We start from the raw sequence: 24,957 nt of genomic DNA on the forward strand, positions 1-24,957 counted from the left end.
CCTTTGCAATAAGGAGCATACACCGTGCCATACCAAAGTGAGTTTATTGACATTCCTTGAAGGTGGTAGGATAGAAGAGAAAGCACGGCCTGAGTATCACATGACATTTTTCTTGTCAATGTAAGCAAAATCAGCCCAGTAACGTGGACTTCTTCTGCTATGACTAGAACAAAGACTTTTTTAACAAAATTGTCATAGACGTTTCCTTAGATAAACTTGAAGCTGCAGGAAGTAGGCTAATGGAACAATATTTACTCTATATACTACCTCTAGGCACCTTTTTTTTTTTTCTACTAGAACAAAGGGACTACATGTCACTAACAGGAAAATAACACTTTCTCTTTTGGACCTCGTGATGGTGGGAAGGAACACCCACCCCAGGTTTTAATGATATAGTATTGCAGTAGTTTTAATCATGAACACTGAAATACATAATAATAATAATAATAATAATAATAATAATAATAATAAAGCACCACATTTGTTATGTAAAGTTCTAACTATTTTCATTTGAAAGTGTTTTCATCTTGACTGGGAAAATATTTGTGGCCTTTGAGAAATGTTCTGAACTCAAATTTCATGCACGTGGTTTGACACATAGACTGACAAGCTGACTGATACAACATTAGAATTGTCCTGAAAAACTGAGTTCACTGGCTTGCCACACAACTATTCCTATAGTTAAAGGACACGTGGTCATGTATTAAAAGGAAAGAGATTTAAGTACTGAATATGTAAAACCTTCTCAAAAATCATATCGCTTTTTTTCTTAATTTTCTCACCACCTTCCCCTCAACTTTTGTGGTACAAAGTGACGGTAGTAAAAATTTTTCACAACTTTTGCCTGTTTATATACAAAGGAAGTCACAAAGAATTCAGGAGATCTAGAATGCTTCTTCCTACCCTGTACAGTTGGCTTTTATTTTTGGAATTATCTTCTTCATATTTTAGAGTGAAATGTTTGTGCACCCATGAAATTATTATAATACCTTAAAGCATTTTTCAAAATCATAGCATAAAATTTCCCTTATATAAAATTCTTGCTTGTCTCTCAACAAAGGGTCTTAAAAAAAAAAAAAGCAAACAACACTTACACTTCTTATGCTTCTATTAAAACTCTTGCTAAAACACAATCTTGTTTTAGAGGGGGTGTGATTATAGGTGATTAATTTTGCAATTTTCCTCCATGGGGTAAATTCATGCTTTAAGTTTAAAAAACAAGTGTATATTGCTTTTTAAACAAACAGATCTGCCTTACCCTTTAAATTATATTATTTGAAGTGGTTCATGGCTCCACCTGTTGCAATGCATGGGAAAATTTAGTTTTACGGCCATTTCTTCATATATATGAGAAAATTACATATGATTTTACAATCAGACTTAGGTATGAGGTAAAAGATCCTTCTAGGGACTGATTACTCAGCTTCACTACCCTTGATTTTCTTCCTCCAAGGAAGGCTCAAATGGAATGCTACAGCTAAGTTAAGTGAACTTCACATTTTCTCAGGTGACTTTGACATCAGTATCTCTTCATAGCATTTTGCACTTTTATGAAATGCTGTTCTTGTTACACTTGGTGAACTACATCTTGGGCAAGGCATCTATGGTAGAGATGGTGGATAAGGAAAAGTTAGTTGAAAAATCACTAACGCCCAAGTTACATATTTATGTATAATTTTTTATTATAACCTGTTCTTTCTGTATATGGTAAATATTAACTAATATAATTAATAGATTAAGTAGACATTTATGAAGTTGTAAAGCTCTCCAGGAGCAGACTCTTATTTTTTGAGCACTTTTCTTCCTTTCCAACGCTTGACAAATAATAGAAGTACTAAAAAATAAGTGGGTGTAGTGGTGTATGTCTGTAATCTCAGTATTCTTGGAGGCTTGAGACAGGAGGATCACAAGTTTGAGTCAAGCCCGGGCAACCTAGTGATTTAATGAGACCCTGCCTCAAAAGTAGAAAAAGAAAAAAGGCTGAGAATGCAGCTCAGTGGAAAGGCCCTGGGTTACATCTCCAGTGCTGTGGGAAAAAGACCGGGGGGGGGGGTTGGGGATGTACTTCAGTTCAGTTCTGGGTTTAGTCCCCACTACCACAAAAAACAAGTATGAAAAAAAGATTTGAATGCTTAAATTAATGATTATATATATATAATACTAAATTCTAAAGATTAAAGACATCCCCCATATTAGAGATGCTGTGCAAGGAGTTACAATAAAGATATGATAAAATGACTTACATAATCCCAGTGTTCTCATTTCATATACAACAGCTGTCCTGGAATCCATCACTTTTCAGATACTGAAATGTGTACTGAATTTTACATATCCCTCAAACTCTGTATCATAGAACTTACACATTCCATCCTATCTTGGTAAATATTCTTTGTAAGCAATATTAGATAAATGTTAAATTTCTATAATATATACTCCCTGACTGAGAACAGAAAAACGGCAGCAAGTGGTGCTGGGCATTGTTACTAATTCCTATTTAGTTTTACAGCTTTATACTATTTTAGAGTTTATTTTAGCTTTATTTTCTTTCAGAGTACAAGGAACACAAGTAACACCCTGTTCACATACAAGGCATAAAATTAATTTTGTTTTACATTTTTCATCTGAAAATTAATTTGAAAATTAATTTTGTTTTATCTGAAATTAATTTTGTTTTACATTTTTCACATTTCTCCTTCTTTTAATACATTGAAAATAATGAGACATTTACATAGTCAGGTCTCTTTAACTTTTCTTTTCCCAGTGAAGAAAAACACTTTCATTTCTGACACATTTCAGACAACATGGGTAACAAGGTTACAAAAATAGCAAATGACCACTGTGGTTGGGTTGATCTCAAATGTAATTAAGAGGTGAGGCCTTTAGAGCCTGCAACCGATTTTGTGAAAACACAAAAGTTTTGGAACGTATCTTTTTACTCAATGCTCAAAGAAACTGGATATTTATTTTGACACAAACGAATGTGCCTCTGGAGGATTGCTATGGATGGAGGAGAAGTACATATTGCCCTTGATCCCTAACAAGCACCGTCACTCTCTGCAGCTTCTTAGTGTGGTCTCCGCGGATGACCCAATGTGGAGGAACTTGACCACCATGATTTAAAAAAGAAAACAGTGTATGAAAACAATAGCTTAAAGAAAAAACAAAGTTCGCCTGCTGAGTAAGGAAACTTGGCTTTAACAAAAGTCGTGAAATTAACTACACATTTTTTTTTTCTGCTGTGAAGAACTGTACCTAGACTGAACAAAACAGTACAGAACCCAGGTATTCAAAACAATGTACTATGTCCTTCATCTCCTTTCTCCTATTTGTTTTACCACATTTTATGCAACACAAGGAGGTTGAAACCTCATCCTTTCGCCTACGTCAGCGAAGACTTCTTTCGTAAACATGTGCACAAGTTTGTGCTTCTCGTGTGGTGTTTATTGGAGGTGCTCACCCACCTCCTGACTTCTCTGAATTCAAGTTGAGCCCACGGTCCCCACAATCACTGGGATGCACTGCGTCACGTCAGCAGGGAGTGTTTAGCTTGATGTTGTTAATTATTGGACATGTCATATTTGCACCATTTGTCTAGGCTAGTTCCGGCTGATGGGACTGATGCCACCTATGAATCATGAGTTGAATGTATAAAAAGTTCAGTGTTGCCACTTGCTGTCCTTCGGGTGGGTAGCACACATGGGGAAAAGCAGAGTGGGAGGAAAACAAAGGGTTAATCAGCTCCTAGGTCTGGAGTTGATTGTCAGAAATGATAAAAAGTGGTGGCTCTGCTCAGAAGATATGGGCATATAAAAGCTTGGAATGCAAATGCTTAAATTTTCCCTTAAACGATAGAAATGGAAGTAAACATTTATTACCATTTGGTCGAGAATAGCATTGCTTGCATTCATATTTCATTGTTAGTAATGGAGGTATGTGGAGATATACACAGACCTTGAGACAGCTGTTTTTTTGTTTTAATATTGCATACAGGCTAGCAGTTCATTGGAAACAGAGGAGAGAAGCCTGAAGGTTAGATCTTAGAAGAAGGCAGTTCTTCATGCACAGCTTTGTCAATCCTGATTTGGTTTGAAAATAAAAATAATGGAATACCAAAATCAAAGGAGAGTTGATTAAGGGGATAGGAAAGGGATCATCCCAGAAAGGGTGATGTCACTGGCCACGAAAACGTCAGTGAGGTTCTGTTTCCTCACTCAAGTCCAAAGGTGCTGGTTTCTTCTACTGCTGTCAATAGCTTCTCGTACAACATGGAGTAAGAGGGATAGGGTGGAAGATCCAATCGGTTGAAGCATGTGTGTGCCCTAAATGGAGGAGAAAAGATTGGTAAAAGTCAGTGATAAGACTGGCACTGGAAATATCTGTGACTTCAAAGGGAAATCAAAAATAAAGAAGACTGTGATTTAGGACAGTTATAAAACACTGCAAACTACAAACCAGAAAAATCAGTTGAGGAAATGGAGCAACCAGATATGGGTGGTTGGGATTTGTAAGCAAACTACACTAGTGAACTGTGATCAACTCTATGGTACCAGCTGGCTCTTGTAATTGAGATATAAACTTCAATGTGGTCAATGAAGGAGGAAGAAAAGTAATTGCTATTAAAGGATCAGATTCTTAAGTCTCCTAGCCTACCTCCTATTTCAGGGCTGCTTTAAACCAAGTGTATTCTGGAGGAATCCACAGTGCTCTGGAATTTGGAGATTCAGTTCTGCATTCACGTCAGGTGTGCCCCAGAGACAAGTCTGACTCCTCTACCCAGTAGGATACACATCATCTGAAGTTGCAGGGTTGCATTTCCAAGAAAAGCTGAGCTTGTGAGACAGCCCTCCCTCAAAGCCAAGGTATCCTCACATCACTGCCCCAGGTTCTGTCTCACCTGTCATGTGCTTCATCCTGCAGGCCCATGCTTGCCAGAGTCTGCCCTAGACCATGAATGCCTTCCTTACAGAGCTGCTAACAAGGGGACTGAAAAACGCCCCCGTGGGTCTCCAGCAGTTAGAACGGAAACACAGCACACATGGACTCCTCCTGCGTCACCTCAGTCACCTGACTAGCTACTTGCTCTCAAGAGTTTTTTGTTTCTATGAACTTTCATTGATGCTGGGTCCTGTCCCAAAGTAGGGAGAAAGGAGAAGGGGTGCAGCTGGAAGTTAATTTTATCCCTTTTCCTTCCTAGAAGGTGGTATGTGTTGAAGTGATGTTTGGAGACACCAACTAGCACAGAAAGACAATAAAAATAAAATAAAATAACAAAACTAATATATGCACAAATAAAACTAAATTCCCTCCACTGGATTTTGTTTGGGACATTAAACTCCTAATGAAATATCTCTCTGGGAATTAACCATTATTTTGAATTCTATAACCAGCGTACCAGTTCCAGACCGCTGTGAAGGCAGATGCAGCAACACTCAGGGTATGGGCGAGATTAGTCTGGGGATCAGGCAGGAGGGGACTGGAGAGAGAAGGTACCTCTTCCTGTGCAGGAGAATCTAAGGAAGATGTCAGTGGTTTCTTTTTTATCTTCCCAGTATCCCTTTCCCCTTAGAACAGCTCCCTTCTTGTCCTTGGGGAACTGTCTCATCCCCACTCCCTTCCTCCTCTCTGCTTTTCCCCTCCAAAGACAGCAACTAGCAGAGTTCTCCAGTCATTACCTAAGATCCAACCTGACCTACGTCCACTTCAAAAGAAAGCAACATCAATATTTTACCCAAACCAGAGTATTCGAGTGAAAGTGAATAGAAGGTCAATAAATTGACTAGGACAATGATGGCAGAGATTCTTCTGTATGTTTAGAAAGACTGAAACTAGAACATGCACTAGGCTATGCCTCACCATGTTAAGTGGAGCAGAAAAATCCCAAGTGTGCTTAGGAACTAGGTGAATTATCCGGGAGTGAGTTATAAGCAGATACCATCTTGCTTTTCTCCCTCTGGTCATTTTAATGGCACTTGAAAGCAGAAACATTATAGGGAAAAAAACCCTCATATTTGTATGTAAATATGAGGGTTTTTTTCCCTATAATGTTTCTGGAACCAAATTAATTCTGAGACAGTTTTGAGGAGTAAATGGAAAGTATCAACAAATAATAGTTAAAACACCCTCAGTTTATTTATTGGCTGCTTTTCTTGTATTGGTCCACAGTGTTGGTTAACTCCCTTAGCTAAGCTCTAGTTCATCATCTAGAATGAACTTACTCAAATCTCACTTGGGCTTTGCATTCCTGGGTGCTTAATGCCCTGCGGGTGTGGCTCTGACAGTAACAGTGCTCCCTGATCTGATTTCCTGTGCGAGAGGCCAAGCGGTGCCAGGCAGGTACAGGCCAGGAGAGCAAGCAGGGAACCAGGGGCTGGGCCTCTCTTCTCATCCCAGTCTAGCCACTGGCCAGCTTTATGACCTTGGGAAAGTCAGTTAATCTTTTGAGCCTCAGTTTTCTCACTTGTAAAATGGGGCTAATAATACATGCGGTGTGCACCTAAGAGAGTTATTGAGAGGCTCACTGAGAGAACGCGCATAAATGCCTTTCTTAACCTGTGAATCATCATGTAAACATGAGGCTCGCTAATAACGCAGTCATGACTTGGATAATGACTTGAGGAACTGTGTCATGCTTGTGACTTAAGACCCTGGGCTTTTCCAATGACCTACTGGCAAGTGAATCACCTTCAATCTCCTAATTGATGTTTTCAAACTCCACAAGGATCTTCCCACTCCTGCCATGTCAAATTCCATAGTGCTGATGTCAACCTAGGGTTCTGGAAACTTTGGGATGATTCTGGGTTTAGATTGTATTGCTTGATGCACTGTGTAGCCCTCTGACCCATGCTATCTTCTCAGCTGCTTCCTCTGTCTCCTCGAGTTTTTCTAAGTTATTGGTTGAAGTGTTAACCAATACAGTGCCAGAGAAAGTCTTGTCCACTAGAGACTACTCAGAAGCATCCAATAGAAACAACAGAGGCAGCCACAATGACTGCTGGTGGTTGTTCACTCAGCCATGAGGCCAGTTGAGAAAGTTGTGTAATCCCTTCACACATCTCTTCCTGCTGCCTAACCACAGGCTCATTCATTCAGATGGGTCTCATGCTCATTCCTGCTGAACCCACTCTTTTAAAGCTCATCAATACCCCTCTCCAAAATGCAGAAGCCCATGCTCTACCCCACCTACTCAAACTCCTGAAAGCCCAAAAGAAATAAACCTTTCCTCTTTTTTTTTGGTACCAGAAATTGAACTCAGGACCTTGCGCCTGCCTGCCAGGCAAGTGGTGTGCCACTGAGCTATATCCCCGGCTCACCTTTCCTCTTTTTAAGGTGATGTTTCCCTAGTGTTTGTACAGTAACAGAAAGTGGATTAACACAAGTGGTCATGACAACATAGACAGGTCTGTATACAATACAAATCTTATTTTTTAATTAGAAAATATCAGATGAAGAAATAGGGATTAATGTTATCTTCTGTTTGTCCAAGCAGTATTTATCATATGAGATCAGGCATGTTCACGATGGTGCGGCATAGACTTGAAGTGATATTTGTTACCATACTGTTTCTATAGGAGCATCTCTTGGTGCTCTTTATATCACCGGTCAGAAGTATGTTACCCAGAGTGACAAAGAATAGATGCATGGCTTGAGGAGTTTGTTCTGTAAAACTGCTTGGGCTGCTACTGCCTCCTTTCCTAAATTTATCCCATAATTGTTATTTCATAGGGTACTGTATAGAGCCTCAGTGACACTCATAGTCTCATTCTCAAATGCTTTAAGGCTGGGGATTTAGCTCAGCGGCAAAGCGCTTGCCTGGCAAGCACAAGGTCGTGAGTTCGGTTCCCGGTACCCGAGGGGGGGAAAAAAAAATATTTAGGGGCTGGGGATTTAGCTCTGCGGCAAAAGCACCTGCTTGGCAAGCGCAAGGTCGTGAGTTCGGTTCCCAGTACCGGAGAAAAACAAAACAAAACAAAACAAAAAAATGCTTTAAAACTAAGTGGGAAAAATATGACACACACACACACACACACACACACACACACACACACACGAATATGTAACTTTCCCTTTAACTATCAAGTGATAGGCTATGGAGGCACAATATGCTTTTATATGTGCTGGAAGGATTAGTTTGGGACTCCAGCATCTTTACATTCATGTTCTTAATTCCCTCCCCCAATTTTAGGCATTCCTCTTTAAGGGAAGTTTGACCAAACATACATTCGAAACCTTCCCTTGACTGATATACAGACCAATAATTACAGCCCCAATACTGTTAAAACCAAGACTGTAATCTCAACCCAACTCTCAGGGACGTCTCACCTATACCCTCTACTAATAACTCAAGTAACAACAATAACTACCAATAACTCTGGGTGACAAGCAAGAGCTCATCTCAAAGGATGATCATACAACCTCCAATAGCAGAGATAAAATTTGCCTTTTGCAGGGAGTTTCCTGAAGGTTTGCAGGAGCTCTGTACCTGGGGAGAGATGTGATTTTCCCCCACTTCTCAATGCAGAAACGCCGAAGCCCGTTGCTGCCTCGGAGAGCTGCGAAGCCTTCGTAGGGCACACTGGATGTTCCTGTGACGAACTGCAGTAATCTCAGTCTCTGCTCATTATTGAAGCGCTCCACTGCAGCCCAGAACCAGCGGATCACGAGATGCCCATCATGATAGCCTGATCAGGGCAAAGAGCGGGAGGAAAAGGAGGATGTGGAGGAGCAGGGGGCAAAGGGGAGAAAATGGAACAGGTGCGGTATATTAACTTTACAGTGGCTTTGGATCTGCTGATTTTGCTTTTTCTCTCTTCCTCTTTCCCCTTTCTTCCTTTTTGTGGTACTAGACACTGAACACAGAGCCTTCCCAGCCTGCTTACAATTTTACAATTTTGAGACAGGGTCTCACTAAATCCCTAAGTTGCCCACACTTGGCTCAAACTCGAGATCTTTCTACCTCAGCCTCGCAGAGTGCTGGAATTACAGACTTGTGGCTGATTTTTCTAAAAATGACCTTTAGATAGGTTAGGTCTAAAACAATTTGTATAGCTAGGTCAAGTTTTAAAACAAAAGCAGATTTAGAAAAATAGCTGTTTTATAAAAGGACCTTATATTCTGGAGATGTCCTCAGAGATATTTCCTATTTAAACAACTGGGACACCACTTTAAATATCCCTGCCTTACATAAATGTCCATGAGGAACAGAAAGGGTTGGTAGAGACAGACCCTCTGTAGATGCAGGATTTCATTCTATTTCCTTTGTTCTGATGTTTTGCCTTCTGGCAAAGCCATACCTCAGGAGCCTTGAAAGAGGCTGGGGGTGAACAGCAAGGGTGGCTGACAGTACTGGGCAGCTGGCAGTCATCACAGCTGCCAAAAGAAGCCCTGCACCATTAAGCAGTAGTTCCTGGGCCTGGTGAGACAGACCCACAGCAGAGGGCCCTCTCCCGGTAGGCTGGAAAGGCCAAGCTTGATCAATTAAGATAAATGATACTTCATAAACACCAGGGGCATCCAGAGATGGGAAATCCACGTGGGCTGAGGCAGAAACAGAGAATGCTTCATAAAGGACTTGGGGTCTGAGTTCAAGGTGGGAAGGATTTGGGTAAGTGGAGAAAAGGGGAATGACATTTCTGGCATAGGAAATTACAACAAGGATGAAAAAAAAAAACCATGCAGGGATTGTTTAGCTGGTCAGCACAGAGCAGACCTGATGAGGAGAGAAAGGAAATTACTGGCGGTGTTGGAGGCCTTGACATCTAGGCGGGGATGTTCTGACCGACACCATAGAGCAACAGTTTCCACACCAGGCCAACCTAGAAGTTCTGGTTGCAGAGTATAGTGCTGGGCGAGGGAGCTAATGGCACTCCTAGTTCTTGCTCTCTAATCCATTGATTGGGTTTCTCCATAATATTTTATGTGAAGGAAGGGTTATGAGACTTAAAAAAAGAACTTTTACAAAAGTCTATAAGGCGTATGCTTTGTGGGTAGGGAAATGGCCTAATGAAAACGAAGTTTAAGGCCAGGCATGGTGGTACACCCCTGTAACCCAGCACTCTGGGAGGCTGGGGTAAGAGGATGGCGAGTATGAGTCTACTAGCCTGGGCAACTTCGTGACTCAGAGAGACCCAGTGTCAAAAATAAAACATTAAGAAAAAGGGCTGGGGTGGTAGCTCAGTGTGAAGTTCCCGGCTTAACCAGGAACTTCTAGCTAGCTAAAGGTCTAGCTAGCTCTAAAGTATTGTCATCACCCCAAAAGGGAACCCTGTACCCAATAATCGGTTGCCCCCCACTGTGAATGTACTCAATTGTGCTGAATTGCTCACTTTAAAATATGTCAATTTCACCCAACAAAAATTAAAAAAAAAAAATGACGAACTGTATTTGTGACAGGATCATCACACCCGGGCTCACTCACCTCCCCGGTACTCGGTATTATTCCGCCAGTCATTCAAGTCAATCTCTGCGGTACCAGCAATCACTAGCTCCAGCTCCCTGGCATCGAACACTGAGACCAGCCTTGAGTCTACGACCTGAGACACAGATTAGCTTCAGCACAGAGGCCCATATGCCAAGGGAGGTGACGGTCACCATCATTATTGCTGTGGGTTAAACTGGGGACGTGACATCATTTACCATTTCTTTTTTTTTTTCGTTTCAGCATGCAATTATGTTTACATTCAAAATCACTGTTATTTTCTGAATCTTTGTCCCTCTCCCCATTCGCGGGTTGAAATCTTCACCTTCAAGGTGATGGCCTTAGGAGGTGAGGCCTTTGGGGTCAGCAGTTGCACCCCTCATGAATGGGACTCATGATCTTTATCAAAGAGGCTCCAGAAAGACCCCTTTTCCTTCCACCGAATGAGGACATAACAAGCTGCCGTTTGTGAACCATAAGACACTGAATCTATTAATGCGTCTTCATCTTGGACTTCCCAGCCTCCAAAAATTGTGAGAAGTAGAATTCTGGTGCTTCTGTGCTCCTGGATGGAGTGTGGTATTCTGGTAACCCGAATGGATGAAGGCAGTCACTGAGGTAAATGTCTTGGTGCAAACCCTTCATAGACTGGCAATAAAAAACAGACCCCAGGGTCTGCATCACCTCAGGCACGCATTTCAGGAGGAAGGTTGCAAACGAACCTGACTTGACTTTCTGAAATCACAGTGAAGTTTCCAAGAAACATTGTCCCCCAAGGAGCCTCAAGGAGCAGGGGCCCTGACAGCCTTCCCTGGGGCCTCACCTCATAGAAGCCCCGCACCAGTGCCTCCGTCTGCTGCACCACGCCGCGCTCCACCCGCCACTTCACCATCCTCTCGATGTACTCCTTCTTGTTCTTCTCTGTCACCTGGGTGTTGGCTCCTCCAGACTTCAACTCCCTTTCTGTTACCTATGGGGAAACAGGAAGCCATGATGCTTGTCCATGAATCTCATCTGTTGGACCAACATTTTGATTTTCAGAGGAGATCTCAGCATCTCACAGGGCTTGCAGATTGTATTTCCCCCTCCCTTCTCTTCCCTTTTCTCCCCTCTCCCCCACTTCTTTTCTTTCTGCTCTTTTCTTTTTGTGGCACTTTCTGTTCTTTTCTTTTTGTGGCATTCTCAATGGAGCGGTGGGAGCTAGGTGATCTGTGAGTAACTGTGATCATGGTACATTCGTGCGATATCTCTCAAAGTATTTTAACTTCAGTTTCACAACAGTTCTATTACACAGCTTTTAGGATTTTTAAAAAATATTTCTCATAACTGATGTTCTCCAAATTTTAATTGTTAAATCTGCTCAGATGATTCCCTGATTAAATGGAAACTCATTTGATTAGAAAATTTACTATTATATAAAAAATACTAGTAGCAAACAAATGAGAAATCTTATCTGGTTAAATAGTACTGGGATACATATAAGCATTTTGGAGGATGTGATGAAAGTAATTATTCCTGTGGTTTCAGACAGCACAAATACCTTACATATGTGTGGTATACTTTACAAAAATGGTGTCTGATCCACTGTCATGTGTAATTTAAAAAACTGTATAAAGGGGATCCATGTCATAACAAGAAAAAGAAGGAAGAGGACATGGGCAGATTTATTAAAGGAAATAATATTTGAATGAATGAGATTCTTTGTCCTGTAGATTAAAAGCAAGATCCTATAACCCTATGTTCTAGCAACCCTATTTTTGAAAATATATGGATTGAAAGCAGGGACTCAAACACATATTTGTCCACTCATGGTCATAGCAGCAGTATTATTCATAATACCAGAAAAGGTGGAAGACATTCAGAAGCCCATCAACAAGTGAATGGATGAATGATAAAGCTGACACATATAACGGACTATCACTCAGCCTTAAAAAGAAGGAAAACTCCGACACATGCTCCCACAGGAATGAACCTTGAAGACATTATGTTAAGTAAAATAAGTCAGTCACAAAAGAGCAATGTTGCATGTTTCCCCTTTCATGAAATATGTGGAGCAATCAAGTTCATAGAAATGGAAGTTGAATGGAGTTGCCAAGAGCTGGGGGGTGAGAGAAATGGAAACTTCTTGTTTAATGGGTAGAGTTTCAGTTTTGCAAGACAAAACGGTGCTGGAGATTGGATGACCTACAGTGAGAATGTACTTAATAATATTAAGGTGTACACTTACAATGAATAATATTAAGGTGTACACATACAATGGTTAAGATGGTAAATTTTGTTATATGTTGCTAAAGCTTGTTTTTAGATGTCCCTCCAAAGCCTCATGCGGTCATAAGTGGGACATTTTCAGAGGTGGCTGAATCTAGAATGTGTGAAACTAGAAGTGATTCATGGTGCAATACTAGGATCAAGGTCACTAGGATAAAAGGTGTGAGTGTCACCTGGTCTAAGAAGCCTGCATAAGATATAAGGGATAGAAAGAGTGGGGGTTGATTTTTATTGTTTTGCTACTTTCTGCCTGCCATGAACTGGATCTTCTCAGAGATACCACTCTGCCTTGAAGTCAGCTAATTAAGGACTGTAGAGGTACAATTCCCTCCTTTAACTTTGAGTGTCAGGTATTTTATCTCAGCAATTAGAAAAGTAACTAAGACATATGTATTTGCCACAATAAAACACAAAATTCTTTTCCATGCCCACAAAGCACAAACCTGTCCAAAAACTTCTTCGTTAACAGTGAAAGTGAGGTCAAGGATATCTGTGATGTTGTTGTCCTTCATCCATTGCAAGCTCTGGTGGAATTCCTCATCCAGATACTCCAGGTCACTCAAGTCACAGGGCCTGCGTGGATCCCAAGGGAGTAAGATGGGCAGAATTATTAGCGGCCATATTGCTGCCCAGGCTCCACTGAAAAATGTAGTTCTGCCACTTTTGGCTGAAACAGTGCAGACTTAATCTAACCATTTGATAATTTTGAATATGTAACTGAATCAGTATATTCCACAATTTTGGTTCATTCAATAATTCTCTTTTGAAAACAAGCTATTAAAATAGTTACAATAATAAATGAAACAATTATAAATAATTACTGACTCATGGACTCTCATTTTAAAGCAACTATGAGGTGGGATTGAAACGTACAGAGAACGTTTAAATAAAAAAAATTATAGTAAAAGACATTACCATTAATTCCCCTCAAAGTACTCTCCCTCTCTTCTGATTCAAAACATTTATCTTTCATGGTCATTTTGATTGGCATAAACGTGCCAGAAGGGAGGAGGCAGGCTTCTGAGAATTAATGGCAATGTGTCTTTTGTTGTAATGGATTTTTAAAAATTGAAACATTCACTGTGTTTTAAACATTCACTGTGTGTAAGGTGTAAGCAAATCATTTCTGCTTAATAGTTTAACGCAATGTCTGAATATTATAATTTTTATAGAAACTGATTTATGCATATTACATGATGTTTTGCTAATGGAGTCTTTCCTTATGCTTACATACATGCTCAAAATGCCTTTAACTGCACTAAAAAGTATATGTCATATGCAAAACATTCAGAACAGGAAACCACGGAGGAACCTATCAGGAATGACTGGAGCAAAACAGAGACAAAGGGCCCAAGGCACCACGGAGACCAGCCCTGCTGTCCTGCACAAGGGCTGTGTAACCACTGCCTCCCACACACTTACAGCCTCAGGAGTGCCTTATAGAAGGGCCTTGTGAAGAAGGCATCCAGAAGGTACTGATGGATCAGGGCCAAGCCGAGGATACGGCCACTAAACCTGAACCTGGAACAAAGATAGGGCAGAGAAATTTAAGGATCAATGGGAACTTCACATCATTAAACATTTTAATTTGTACTTTTATTTCATGTGTTTCTGTCTAGTATTCTTCTTAAGCTGCTTCAGGAATTTTCCTATGGGTGTTGCAAAGGCAGCAGCCACTTCCCCTCCTCATTCTTTACCATAAACAATGGCCTGTGGTTGGTATCTGTTAAAGGAAACTTCTCCCCAGGGTTTCAGAAAAGTCATTATTTCCAGAATGTTCTCAGGTCTAGTATTACTAGGATCCAAGAAGAAAGCACCAGACGAGGAGAACGAAGGAATCTGAGACAAAAACCTCACATGAACCCAAGGAGGATTTGAACCCATAAACCCAGAAAGCTTTCTGGACAGAGTATCCTTACCAGTTCAAGTATTCTATCATATCTCCTGATGGTACCTGCTAGGAGGTAGAGGACTTGAGTGTGAATCACGTCTGGCAGTTGTGCTTAGACAGTGGGGAGAGCTATATGCAATTGCAGTGGGATAGGAGACACACTAAGTGAGCATCAAGGATTATACCGCCTGCCATATGCAAAGAAAGAACAAGGTCCCTCCTGGGAGGAACTGGTCATGGATACCCGGCCACCTCGACAGGCAAGGGCCCTTACTGGTTTAAGTCCTTGTTGGGGTAACTGCTTTCTGGAATTTCTGTTGGTGGGAAATGCTGAGGCTGCCTGGAACTTGATCCTGTTATGGCCTTGCTCCTCAACCAGCTTCCAATCTGCCTGTTTCAGCAGCCCACAGCTTCCTACCATGAAGGCCTTGCCCACCTCTGTACCTAGCTCCGCAACTGTGCCCCTCTGGTCTCCCACCCAACCAGTTTTTCATCTAATCATAGACGTGGTTGTGACTTTTCTCACATCAGCCCAACTACCTCACCTCTGACTGCCTCCCATGAGGCTCTTCTTCAAGATTCTCTACCGCACACAAGGTACAATAAAAATACAGTGAATGTTTACATTTAAAAAATTAAAGTAAAATGCACATTGCCAAGAATCCCCCTCAAAATACCCCTCCCCTTCTTATCCCATGTTGTTGCCACTTTCTAAAGCAGTTCTGGAAGTCCTCTTTCAGATTTTTATAAGGCATATAAAAAATACAAATAGCCAGGTGTGGTGGTGCATGCCTGTAGTCCCAGCACTCAGGAGGCTGAGGCAGGAGGATTGCTGTGAGTTCAAGGTCAGACTGGGCTACATAGTGAGTATAAGACCAGTCTGAACTACACAGCAAGACCTTGTCTGAAAAACAACAACAATGAATGCTGTTGCCTAAGGAAAAGGCAGGCTTGTAAAAACATCATAACGTGTCCGTTCATATCTACACGGCCCTCTAAAAACTCACATGCTCATAGCTGCGGCCATTGGAATGTGATTAGATTACGGCGGTTTACAGCTGACTTGCTTTTTATAAAACGGCATCTGGTTGAAGGAGCTGGGACAGTGGGGGTGTGGCTGGGAAGGGCTTTTCTCCCTCCCCAGATTCTCCTTTCTCTGCTTCCATCTGTCATGCTGTGAGAAGCTGTCCTCTACCGTGCACCTCTACCATGCCACCCCGCCTTGCAGCCACCAGACTGTCTCCTGAAACCTTTGCTAACTGTGAGCCAAAATAAACCTCCCCTCCTTTAATTTGTTGGTGTCAGGTACTGTGGCCTAGCGATGAGGAAAGTAACTAAGACAGTCCTCATCCACCATCTTCACCGATCTGGCACCGTGCAACCTCTGGCTCTTTCCCAAAGTCAAATGACCACAAAACATAAACATTTTGAATCAGTTCAGGACACTGAGGCAGCCATGACAGTGCAATTAGAAGGACTTCCAGAACTGCTTCCTAAGTGTCAGGAATGATGGGATCAGTGTGTTCAAAGTGTGTATTCTGAACGGGATTCACGGCAATGTGTCTTTTACTTTAATAATTTTCACCAAAGTTTTTGATGAAACTCCCAACTGCTATAAAAATGTTAAAATGATAATGTGATTCCACAGATTAACCATAATTGTTAAATAACAGCCTTCCAAACTGGTATGTTTGAGGTAGTTGATTCTTTTTGCATGAAATGACATGTCACTATTATTGGCTCTTAGGAGCCTAGAGGTGAATAGCTGCAGTACTCTGAGGGCACTTGGAATGGGGAAATGCATGGGGCAAGGAAATGTCCTAGGGTCCTTGAGCCTGGGGGAGCACCATCATCTCAGCCCCCCAAACTCTTTCCTGCCCACCCCATAAGGGACCTGTCCTCAGCATGGCAACCATAGTTCTGTGGATAAAAACACCACTCACTTTTAAGTCAGTACAGTACCGGCTGACCTGCCCTTCCTGCCCTCTAAGGCATTGCTAAGGCTGCTTCTAACATGATGGTGAGGGTGTAGCCATGCAGATAGAGATGACTGAGATGACCTGAACAAGGAATAGAATAAATGTCAACTCAGATATTACTTGGCTAGGTGCCTTTCTCATTTAGAGGTGGCCCCTAATGGCCCAGGAAAGAAATAGCAATCATATAGGTAGTAAGTTACACAGATAAGGAACCCATGAAAACTTTAAAAAGAGAACATCATCTTTAGCTTAACGTTAAACAATTGACTACCTCAAAGAATTATAAATTTTCTAACAAATCGAAAATTATTCAAACTTATTCAAGAAGTAGAAAACAACCATCACAGTACAATCTCGGAAACTTTGAGAAAACTGACTGCCTCCAAAATTGATGCACAGACTGCATATGTATGTTTAAGGTTGTGTTCTTTCAAACCTTCAAGGGTTAGAAAATCCCTTCACTATTTAAACAGTTCCAGAAATCTAAAATTAGTGGAAAATATCTTAATTTGTTATCATGAACTATCATGACCACAGCTCATAATCTGGGAAAGAAGGAAAGAAAACTACACTAAGTCTCCTTTTGTGAACACTCCAGGTGCGAACTTTCATAGATATGACCAGACCTTGCATTATGAACATTCACAGATGTGAACAAATCACAGAAGTAGCTCATGTGTCTGGCAGACACTGTCACAGTTGTGCTGCTGTGTGCTTACTGTACAGTGTCACAGTTTACAGAAATCCAGTACAGTTGGGGACTTACGGTAATTTTTGTGTGTGTTTGATTTTTTTAATGCTTTACATTGCATATTCGTGTAAAAGGCGTATAAGGCTCATTCTGTTGGACTTACAAATGAATCAGATTTATGAATGTTCTGGAATGAAACTCATTTGTAAGTCAGGGACTTACTGTAAAGACATCTTATGTGAATATACAAAATCCTAAGTAAAACACAGCAGAACTGAACCAAACCTACCAACTTAGTCTCAGAATAATATAAAATGATTAAAGATATTAAATTTTTAGGGAACAAAAAATAATTAGTATTAGGAATTTTATTAGTGAAATTAATCACAAGGTCAAAAGACAAAGTTACATTGCTTTTTTATTGTTGTTAAAGGAGAAAAGATACTTGGTAATGTCTGTCTTAGTTACTTTTCTCATTGCTGAGACGAAATACCCAGTTCCAACAAGTTAAGGGAGGAAAGGTTTATTTAGTTCACAATTTGTAGATGTTTTAGTCCATAATGTATTGGCTCCAAAGCAGGGCGGCATAGCAGAGGGCCAACAATTTATGGCAGCAGAGAACAGCAAAAGCAATACGGGAGGGAGAGAGAGAGAGAGAGAGAGAGTGGAAAGAGAGAGAGAGAGGCCTCTTTTTGTCTTTTATATTGTATACACTCTGCCAAGGTTAGGCCCAAACCAACCAGTAGACTGACCCAGCAATTACCCACCCTTAAACATCAGCACCCTTAATTTCAGTATTGCCACCTCTGAGAAAGTCCTATGACCACACGAGGCTTTGGGGAGACATCTAGACACAAACTAGAACAATGTCTGTCACCAACTTCTAGAGGAAAAAGTCCTTGTAGTAAATCTGAATAGAAGAATGTTTCCTTAGCATAATAAGTAGCATCTATCTTAGCAAAGTACAGTTGGTGCTCTGTGTCCTTCATATCCATGGATTCAACCAAGTGTATATTGAAAATATCCAGGAAAGGAAAAGCATTTGGATTGAACATGTAAAATTTTTCTTGCCATCGTTTCTTAAAAATACAGCATAATAAGTTTTTATATAGCATTTGTACTGATTAGATCTTATGAATGATCTAGAGATTATTTAAAGTATATGGGAGGATATGTGTAGGCTATATGTAAATACTACAGGATTTTTTGTGTAGTGGATTTGAGCATCTGTAGCTTTTGGTATCCATGGGGAGGGAGGCCTGGGAACAAATCTCTGGATTTCAAGGGATGAGTGTTTATAACAGTAAAAGTAGAAGAATGCTGGTTAGCATCACTCTTCATAATATTCTACCAGTTCTAGTCACTGTAGTTAAGTATAAATGGGAAAATGAAAATTGATTTTAGAAATAACTTTTATTGCATAACCAAAGGGCTAAGGCATGTTACTAACAATATGTCACTGGCCCTTGCTACAACTGATAGCCTGTATCTTAGCAATAACATGTCTTGGCTCAATAACTATGCAATAAAAGTTATTCCTATTTACACTCCTCATCCAGTTTTTCCCTTTGGCTCCCCTTCTCCTTCTCCTTCTACTTCTCCTTCTCCTTTTTTCTTCTCTTTCTCCTCCTTCTCCTTCTTCTTCTCCTTCTTCCCCTCCCTCTCCTCCTCCTCTTCCATCTCCACCTCCTTTTCCTCCTCCTCCACCTCCTTCACCTCCTTCTCCTCCTCCTCCTCTTTTTTGTCTCTCACTGCCAAAGTTTCTCATAGTTTATTGCCTGGGTTCCAAGCACACAGAAAGGCCAATTTGATCTTCTCAAACCCAGGTTCAAATTTTCAGCCTGATTCACTGATTGTTCTCCTTTACATTTGATGCCCACACTGGATCAATCATGAGTGACGAGGGAGGGAATCTCAGAGTCTGGGGGCTTGCTCAGCACTTTGCAGCTAGGACCAGTGTTGCTTCTGTGTCAGCCAGGAAGTGGGACCAAAGGAGTGCAGGAGAGGGGGGTGCTTTCCTACTAGAAGCATTGCAATATAGACCACCAACAGAGAACTATTTACTTGCTTTGAATGCAGTAGTCCATCAAATGGAACATCTAAAGACACTGGGTTTGCAGGCTGATGTGGACAATAAGTAAGCATTAGATTTTCCTACCTGTGCTAGCAAGCTATGATAATGCGGCTTGGCTTCATATAAACACCGACAGCATGGCTCTTAGCCTGCTGAGTATACACAGTAACATATATTCCCAAGGGATGAGCTATGCTCTGAGATGTGTTTGTATGAAGCACAATGAAGTAACCATACAATTCAAATGAAAAACAATAGTTAAAAAACATAGATTGGAAGGGAAAGCTTCCACCAGTTGAGAAATACTTTCATGCATGAAAAAACACCTTCTAGCCATTGTGCTCGTTTTTATTTATCTCCCTTACTTTAAACAACTGCTTGTCTAGAAACTAATTACATTTGCTAACACAGGTTACAATTATGTAAGAAGTATGAGACAAAGGAAATGCTTTTCTTTAGGTTCTGGATCTCAGACAGTGTGTCCACATGCATAGCAAGAAGATAGCTAAAGAAACGATCCACATAATTTCAACCCCATCAAACATTTATATTTTGATCTAAGTTGGATGGCACAAATAAAGAGTTCTGAAGATTCATTAAAATAAGACCCTAGAGAAGAAGCAGAGGCCCTCTCCCTCTCTATGGATATGCAGGTATTACTTTAATATCCAGGCCCAGGTCCCCAGTTCTAGAGCCCCTGTGTGAACTTACAGGCCTCAATTACTTCATCTTCTCTGGGTGTCCCAGAACCAGTCTTGTCTGATATTGCAGGCTATCCCTGCTCTTTGGGTGTGTTGCTGCTCCTATTTTCCATTTTTGAAACCATGCTTCAGTGCAAATCCTACCATCTCGGTCTTTGTATCCCAGCCCAGGGACTGTGTGGTATGACACCTGTCTTAGTGCTACCACTGTCCATCCAGGTTGCCTGAGCTCTGTTTAGAGCAGCCTGGGTTTGTGTTTATTTTGCCAGTGGAGAACAGGCCCCAGGAGTTGACCTGCTGTGTTAGACAGTGCAGCTGCCCAGGCCCTGAGAGTTTCCTGAGCCTGTTGTAGAGTTTGCTCACGGTCCTTCAATCCCTAGATGCACTGAGGCAGATGCAGAAACACCCGCAGGACACTGAGACCTGTTCTTTAGATTTGAAGATCTCTTCTAAATACTATGACATCTTCCATAGCACAAATATCCAGTGAAAGCAGCTCTGTACTGGCAAATTCTAGGGGCTCAGAAACATTTTGATTAGCCAATGAGCAGGGCTAGTTACACTGGATGCTCAAATCATAACTCTGGTGACTGAACTCACACACCGACTGCCTACATCCTGCAAGCTGTCAGAAGGTTCATGCTAACTAAAGTCTACAGGAGTTTCTTTGCAGCTGTCATGTTTACCATTCCTGATCTTTTACAGCCTCCACTTCCCCACAAAAAGATCAGGCCCTGTAGGGTTTCTTTTATGGGATCCTTTGAAAAGGCTCTTAAAAAAGGATCCTTTCTTCACCAAATATCATTTTTAAACTGCACCAAAAATTCAGGCTGTGAGTTTCTCTTGGAGAAATGAGTGGAAAGGAAAATAATTTGTCTTAAAGGCACCAGGGGCTATCAGTCTTTCTAAGGGGACATAGTGCGATCTGAATTAAGAAACGTGAGCCTGGTGGAGAATGAATTTTACCATCCTTGAGGTAGGAACATGTATGGTGTGTGAGGTCAATAGAGCTGGACCCCAGAAACAGAATACAGGGGGTAGTAAACACTTGAGTTTTGGGGGGTACCCAAGGAACAGATGGTGAAGATTTTATCCTAAATGAGATGAGAATTCAGGGGCAGTTTCACATAGGATCAATGGAATGAACTGACTGATGTGTTAAAATGACCATTCTGGATGATCCACGGGGACAGGTGAGGCCTGCAAGGATGGCAGCAGCCTTCAGCATGGAGGTTCCTAGGTCCAGATGGGAGGTGATGTGGCTTTCACTAGGGGTAGCAGTGGAGGTAATGGGGTCAGGCTCAAGATACACTTTCATGACAAAGAGGATTCAATGGGAGAGGAGAGAAAAAGAGGCACCAAGGGCAGTCTGTGGTCTTGGGCTGGAGCAACGATATGGAGAGCACAACCATTTACTGAAATGGAATAAAGTATAGGAGAGGGTTCAGGGGAGAAAGTGCAGAATTCTCTTTCAGATATATTAGGTTTTGTTCCTAATAAATAGTCAAGTAGAACAGTTGAGTAGGTATGTGTACCAGAGTCAGTACTCTAAAGAACAGAGTAGGCTACAAATGTTAACGTGGGGCCGTAAAGGTGTAGATGGCATTTGAATCCACGTGGCTGGGCAAGATCACCAAGGAAGTTTGTGTGGATGGAGGTGGACCAAGGGCTGCACATCAATTGATGCAATCTTCAGGGAATGGAAGGCGGGGAGCAAGAATAAGGTAAACTCAGAGGGAACAGGCAGTGAAGTAAAAGGAAGAACCAAGGGATGGGGGATGCAGGTTTCAAGAAGGAAGCGGAGCCTGACTGTGTCAAGACTTATTGAGATCTGCTAGTAGAAGGCCTGAGAGTTACCCAGTGGACTACATAACCTCGGTGATGAGTTCTTTCCACAGAGAAGAGGGGAGGAAAGGCTGGCTGGAGAAAATGGGAGAAGAGGCAGTGAAGACAGGGAGTTCTCGGGATGAAAATTCCTAGAAAGAGTTGCAAGAAAAATGTTTTAGAGGGAAATTGGCAAGACATGGAGCTTCTGAAAGTAAACTGGAAGGACAAGGTGCAACAGAAAAGATGAAAGGTGACAGGAAAAATGGCTTGGTGAGAAAGATTAGATGTTAGCTTGGAAGAGGTAGAAAGGTGGCTAGTAGACATTTGCATAAGAGTTTGAAGCTGAGGAGAGGTCAAGACTGAAAATACAGATTACAATTTGTATTTTGACTTGGAGAAAAGTTTATAAAGCAGGGAAATTTGATTACATTGCTATATTTTATATAAAATTATATCTGTTGGGCTGGGGATATAACTTAGTGAGTGGCATAAGCGCCTGCCTGGCAAGTACAAGGTCCTGAGTTCGATTCCCAATACCAAAATATTATATCTGTCTTTCCATCCATCTGTTCATTCATCCATCCATGCAGAAAAGAGAATGGAAGGAATGAGGTCAAAATAAAAATAGCATCTGTTTCTATATGGAGGTATTTCTTACAAATTTAAAATTTCTATGATTGCACAATTTTTATTGTATATTTGTATACATATAATAGGCCTACAAAGAAAATTAGGTGACAGAGGCATTCGAGTAGGGAAAAGTTCCAAGTAGGAAATTTTCCTACTTGGAAAAGTTTCAAGTAGGAGTTTATATCTACTACAGGAAAGTGTCCTTTAATGCAAAGAGTGATACTTGTTCACTGAGTTTGTCAACTAGGTGGTTTGTGCTGCTCACGGAAAGAGTAATTTGGGTGGCAATTACTGAAATCAGGTTTTAATAGTGAAGAAGAGTGAATGAGGACATAGAACCAGAAGTCGGGGGAGAGTATACAGTGTGAAGACTGATGAGAAAGGGGTAAACACCGGAGCAAGGGTAGAGAGGAGTGAATAGCACAAGAGGGTGGGTCTGCCTTGAGGAGGCCAGGGAGGGTGCCAAGGTTGGCTAGGCATTTGTAGTGAGGATGGGAATTGAGGTGGTTGGGTTAGTGTTTTCATTGCAGTAGGATCTGAAGTCCTCTCTTCAAAGTGGGGGCGACTTTGGTTGGTAGGGGCTTGCAGGACAATGGCATGGATGAAGAGGACTTGAGAGCATTGCAGTAGATCCTACTGAGACCAGACAGTGTGGCTTAGAATTGTACCATCTCTCAGGATTACATCCTCTTTAGTGCCATAGGTGCAGAAAACACTGAATGTTGAATTCAACACTATATGTGGGGCAATGAATTACAGTATTGATCCATAGCTGCTTTTTGCCCATGGCTAGTTTACAGGCACAGAAGCGGGAAGGAGTTGTGTGTAGGGAAAAGAAGAGCTCAGCAGACCTAGGGTGAGGGGTGCCATGCTGGCTGTCTGAGGTGTGAATGAACTTGGCCAGCAGTTGAGGGGAGGAGGTGCGAATACCAGCTGTACAGTGAGTAAAGATGAGATTTTAGTTTTCAGTTTCTGAGATGGCACAGTTCTGGGTGATAATGAGGTCAGGAGGGACTTGAGGGAGCAGGTGGCTAAAATGGAATGTAGATCAAGACTACTGGGGTTAGGCAACTTCTTCTCAACACCCACCTTTATTGGATAATGTTTAGGCGATGTTAAAGAAGCCCCTCTTCCATACCCTGAAGAAGTTGTTTAAATATTGCAAATGTAAGGCACAATTTATATCTGGTCCTCATAGCTTCCCTGTGTATGGAAACAGTTTTGCAAATTAGCTGAGAAAACTTGAAGTTTTCTTCATCTGCCATGAAAGAGACTCTGCCAACAGAAGATAATGACAGGATATTATCTTCTGATTGCTAATTAGCAACTGAAATGAATGTCTAGCTCTAATGCTGCCAAGTCCCCTCCATGAATATGTCCCCTGCAGAGGGAGTGAGAACAGGGCTATTTTTCTTCAACATGGTAGGCCCAGTGTGCAACTCTCTGCTAGAGAAAGCTCACCTGAAAGAATTATGCATACTTTAATATAACCTCTGACAATATATAGATTGCAAGTAACTGACTTAGTATTGATTTGACTAAAATGTTAAATGAAACAATAGTTATGGTAAAATATGTCACCTCAAAGTGCAGATAGTGGTTTTCCTTGTGTTCCATCATTCTGATTAGGTTGATTAATATCCAGTATTAATTTGACAGTTTATTATGGTTAGGTTAGGTTAGGTTAGGTTAGGTTAGGTTAGGTTAGGTTAGGTTAGGTTAATGTGGAAAGAGGCAGAGAAATAGAGGTCTAAGAACATAAACATTATCACAAGTAGAGAGCATACCACTTCTGGTTTTGATTCTAGTTGTGCTTAGTTATATTCAGATGCCTGGGGCAGAAAATAATTTTTATAAAATCTCAGAGATGACTTCATTGAGCCCTGATGGATGTTACATTAACTTTAACCTTCAAGCATTCTTTACTGGGAGAGTCCAAACGTTTTATTGTGCAATATCATGCATGCTCACGGTTGAGATTATATTTATAAGCCACAAAATGATGTGCATATTTATTACTTGAGTCAAACAACTGGACAGCTTATCGACAAAATCAACCAAGTCTTTAAGTGATGGACGAAAATAACTCAGTTCTCCATTTAACATTTTAGCTATTTAACTTCCCAGCTCTTTTGCTGTCTGAGCTTCAATCACTAATACCCAACTTAACTTCTATGTGGATTTGCCCTGTAACTTCAGGAAAACTACTAAAGTTTTCATCTCAGCTTCTCTGTTTATCTTTGATGGGTTTCTGCCCCTGTAAAATTCTGCCAGGTCATCATGGCAGTGGTCCAACATGGCATGGGGCCCAAAACAACAATGTGTCACTCCAAGACTAACTTCCGCCTTCTTCCCCTAACCTGACCTCAACTTCCTCTTTTCTTTTTGCACATGCCAACACTTCCCCAATCAGCATTTGTTACGACACCTTGACCACCCATATAGGCTCCACCCAAAAACCATCTCAAAAGATTCTTTGTCC

The 24,957-nt window shown here is 41.2% G+C and overlaps 1 protein-coding gene across 2 annotated transcripts in view; it reads right to left on the reverse strand.

The window, feature by feature from the left end:
* Nucleotides 1-1,960: 1,960 nt before the first annotated feature.
* Nucleotides 1,961-24,957, reverse strand: part of Hecw1 (HECT, C2 and WW domain containing E3 ubiquitin protein ligase 1) — a 408,102-nt gene continuing 385,105 nt past the window's right edge. For both annotated transcript variants that reach the window (XM_013521104.1, XM_005397713.2), the window contains 6 exons: nucleotides 14,105-14,203; nucleotides 13,126-13,255; nucleotides 11,238-11,384; nucleotides 10,415-10,529; nucleotides 8,480-8,678; nucleotides 1,961-4,319 (listed from right to left, as the gene is read on the reverse strand). In XM_013521104.1, coding sequence (XP_013376558.1) covers nucleotides 4,208-4,319; nucleotides 8,480-8,678; nucleotides 10,415-10,529; nucleotides 11,238-11,384; nucleotides 13,126-13,255; nucleotides 14,105-14,203 — 802 coding nt within the window. In that variant the 3' untranslated portion in view covers nucleotides 1,961-4,207. The remainder of the gene's footprint in view (nucleotides 4,320-8,479; nucleotides 8,679-10,414; nucleotides 10,530-11,237; nucleotides 11,385-13,125; nucleotides 13,256-14,104; nucleotides 14,204-24,957) is intronic.

This window comes from Chinchilla lanigera, unplaced genomic scaffold (genome assembly GCF_000276665.1).
Source record: "Chinchilla lanigera isolate Chin_1 unplaced genomic scaffold, ChiLan1.0 scaffold00059, whole genome shotgun sequence".
NCBI lineage: Eukaryota > Metazoa > Chordata > Mammalia > Rodentia > Chinchillidae > Chinchilla > Chinchilla lanigera.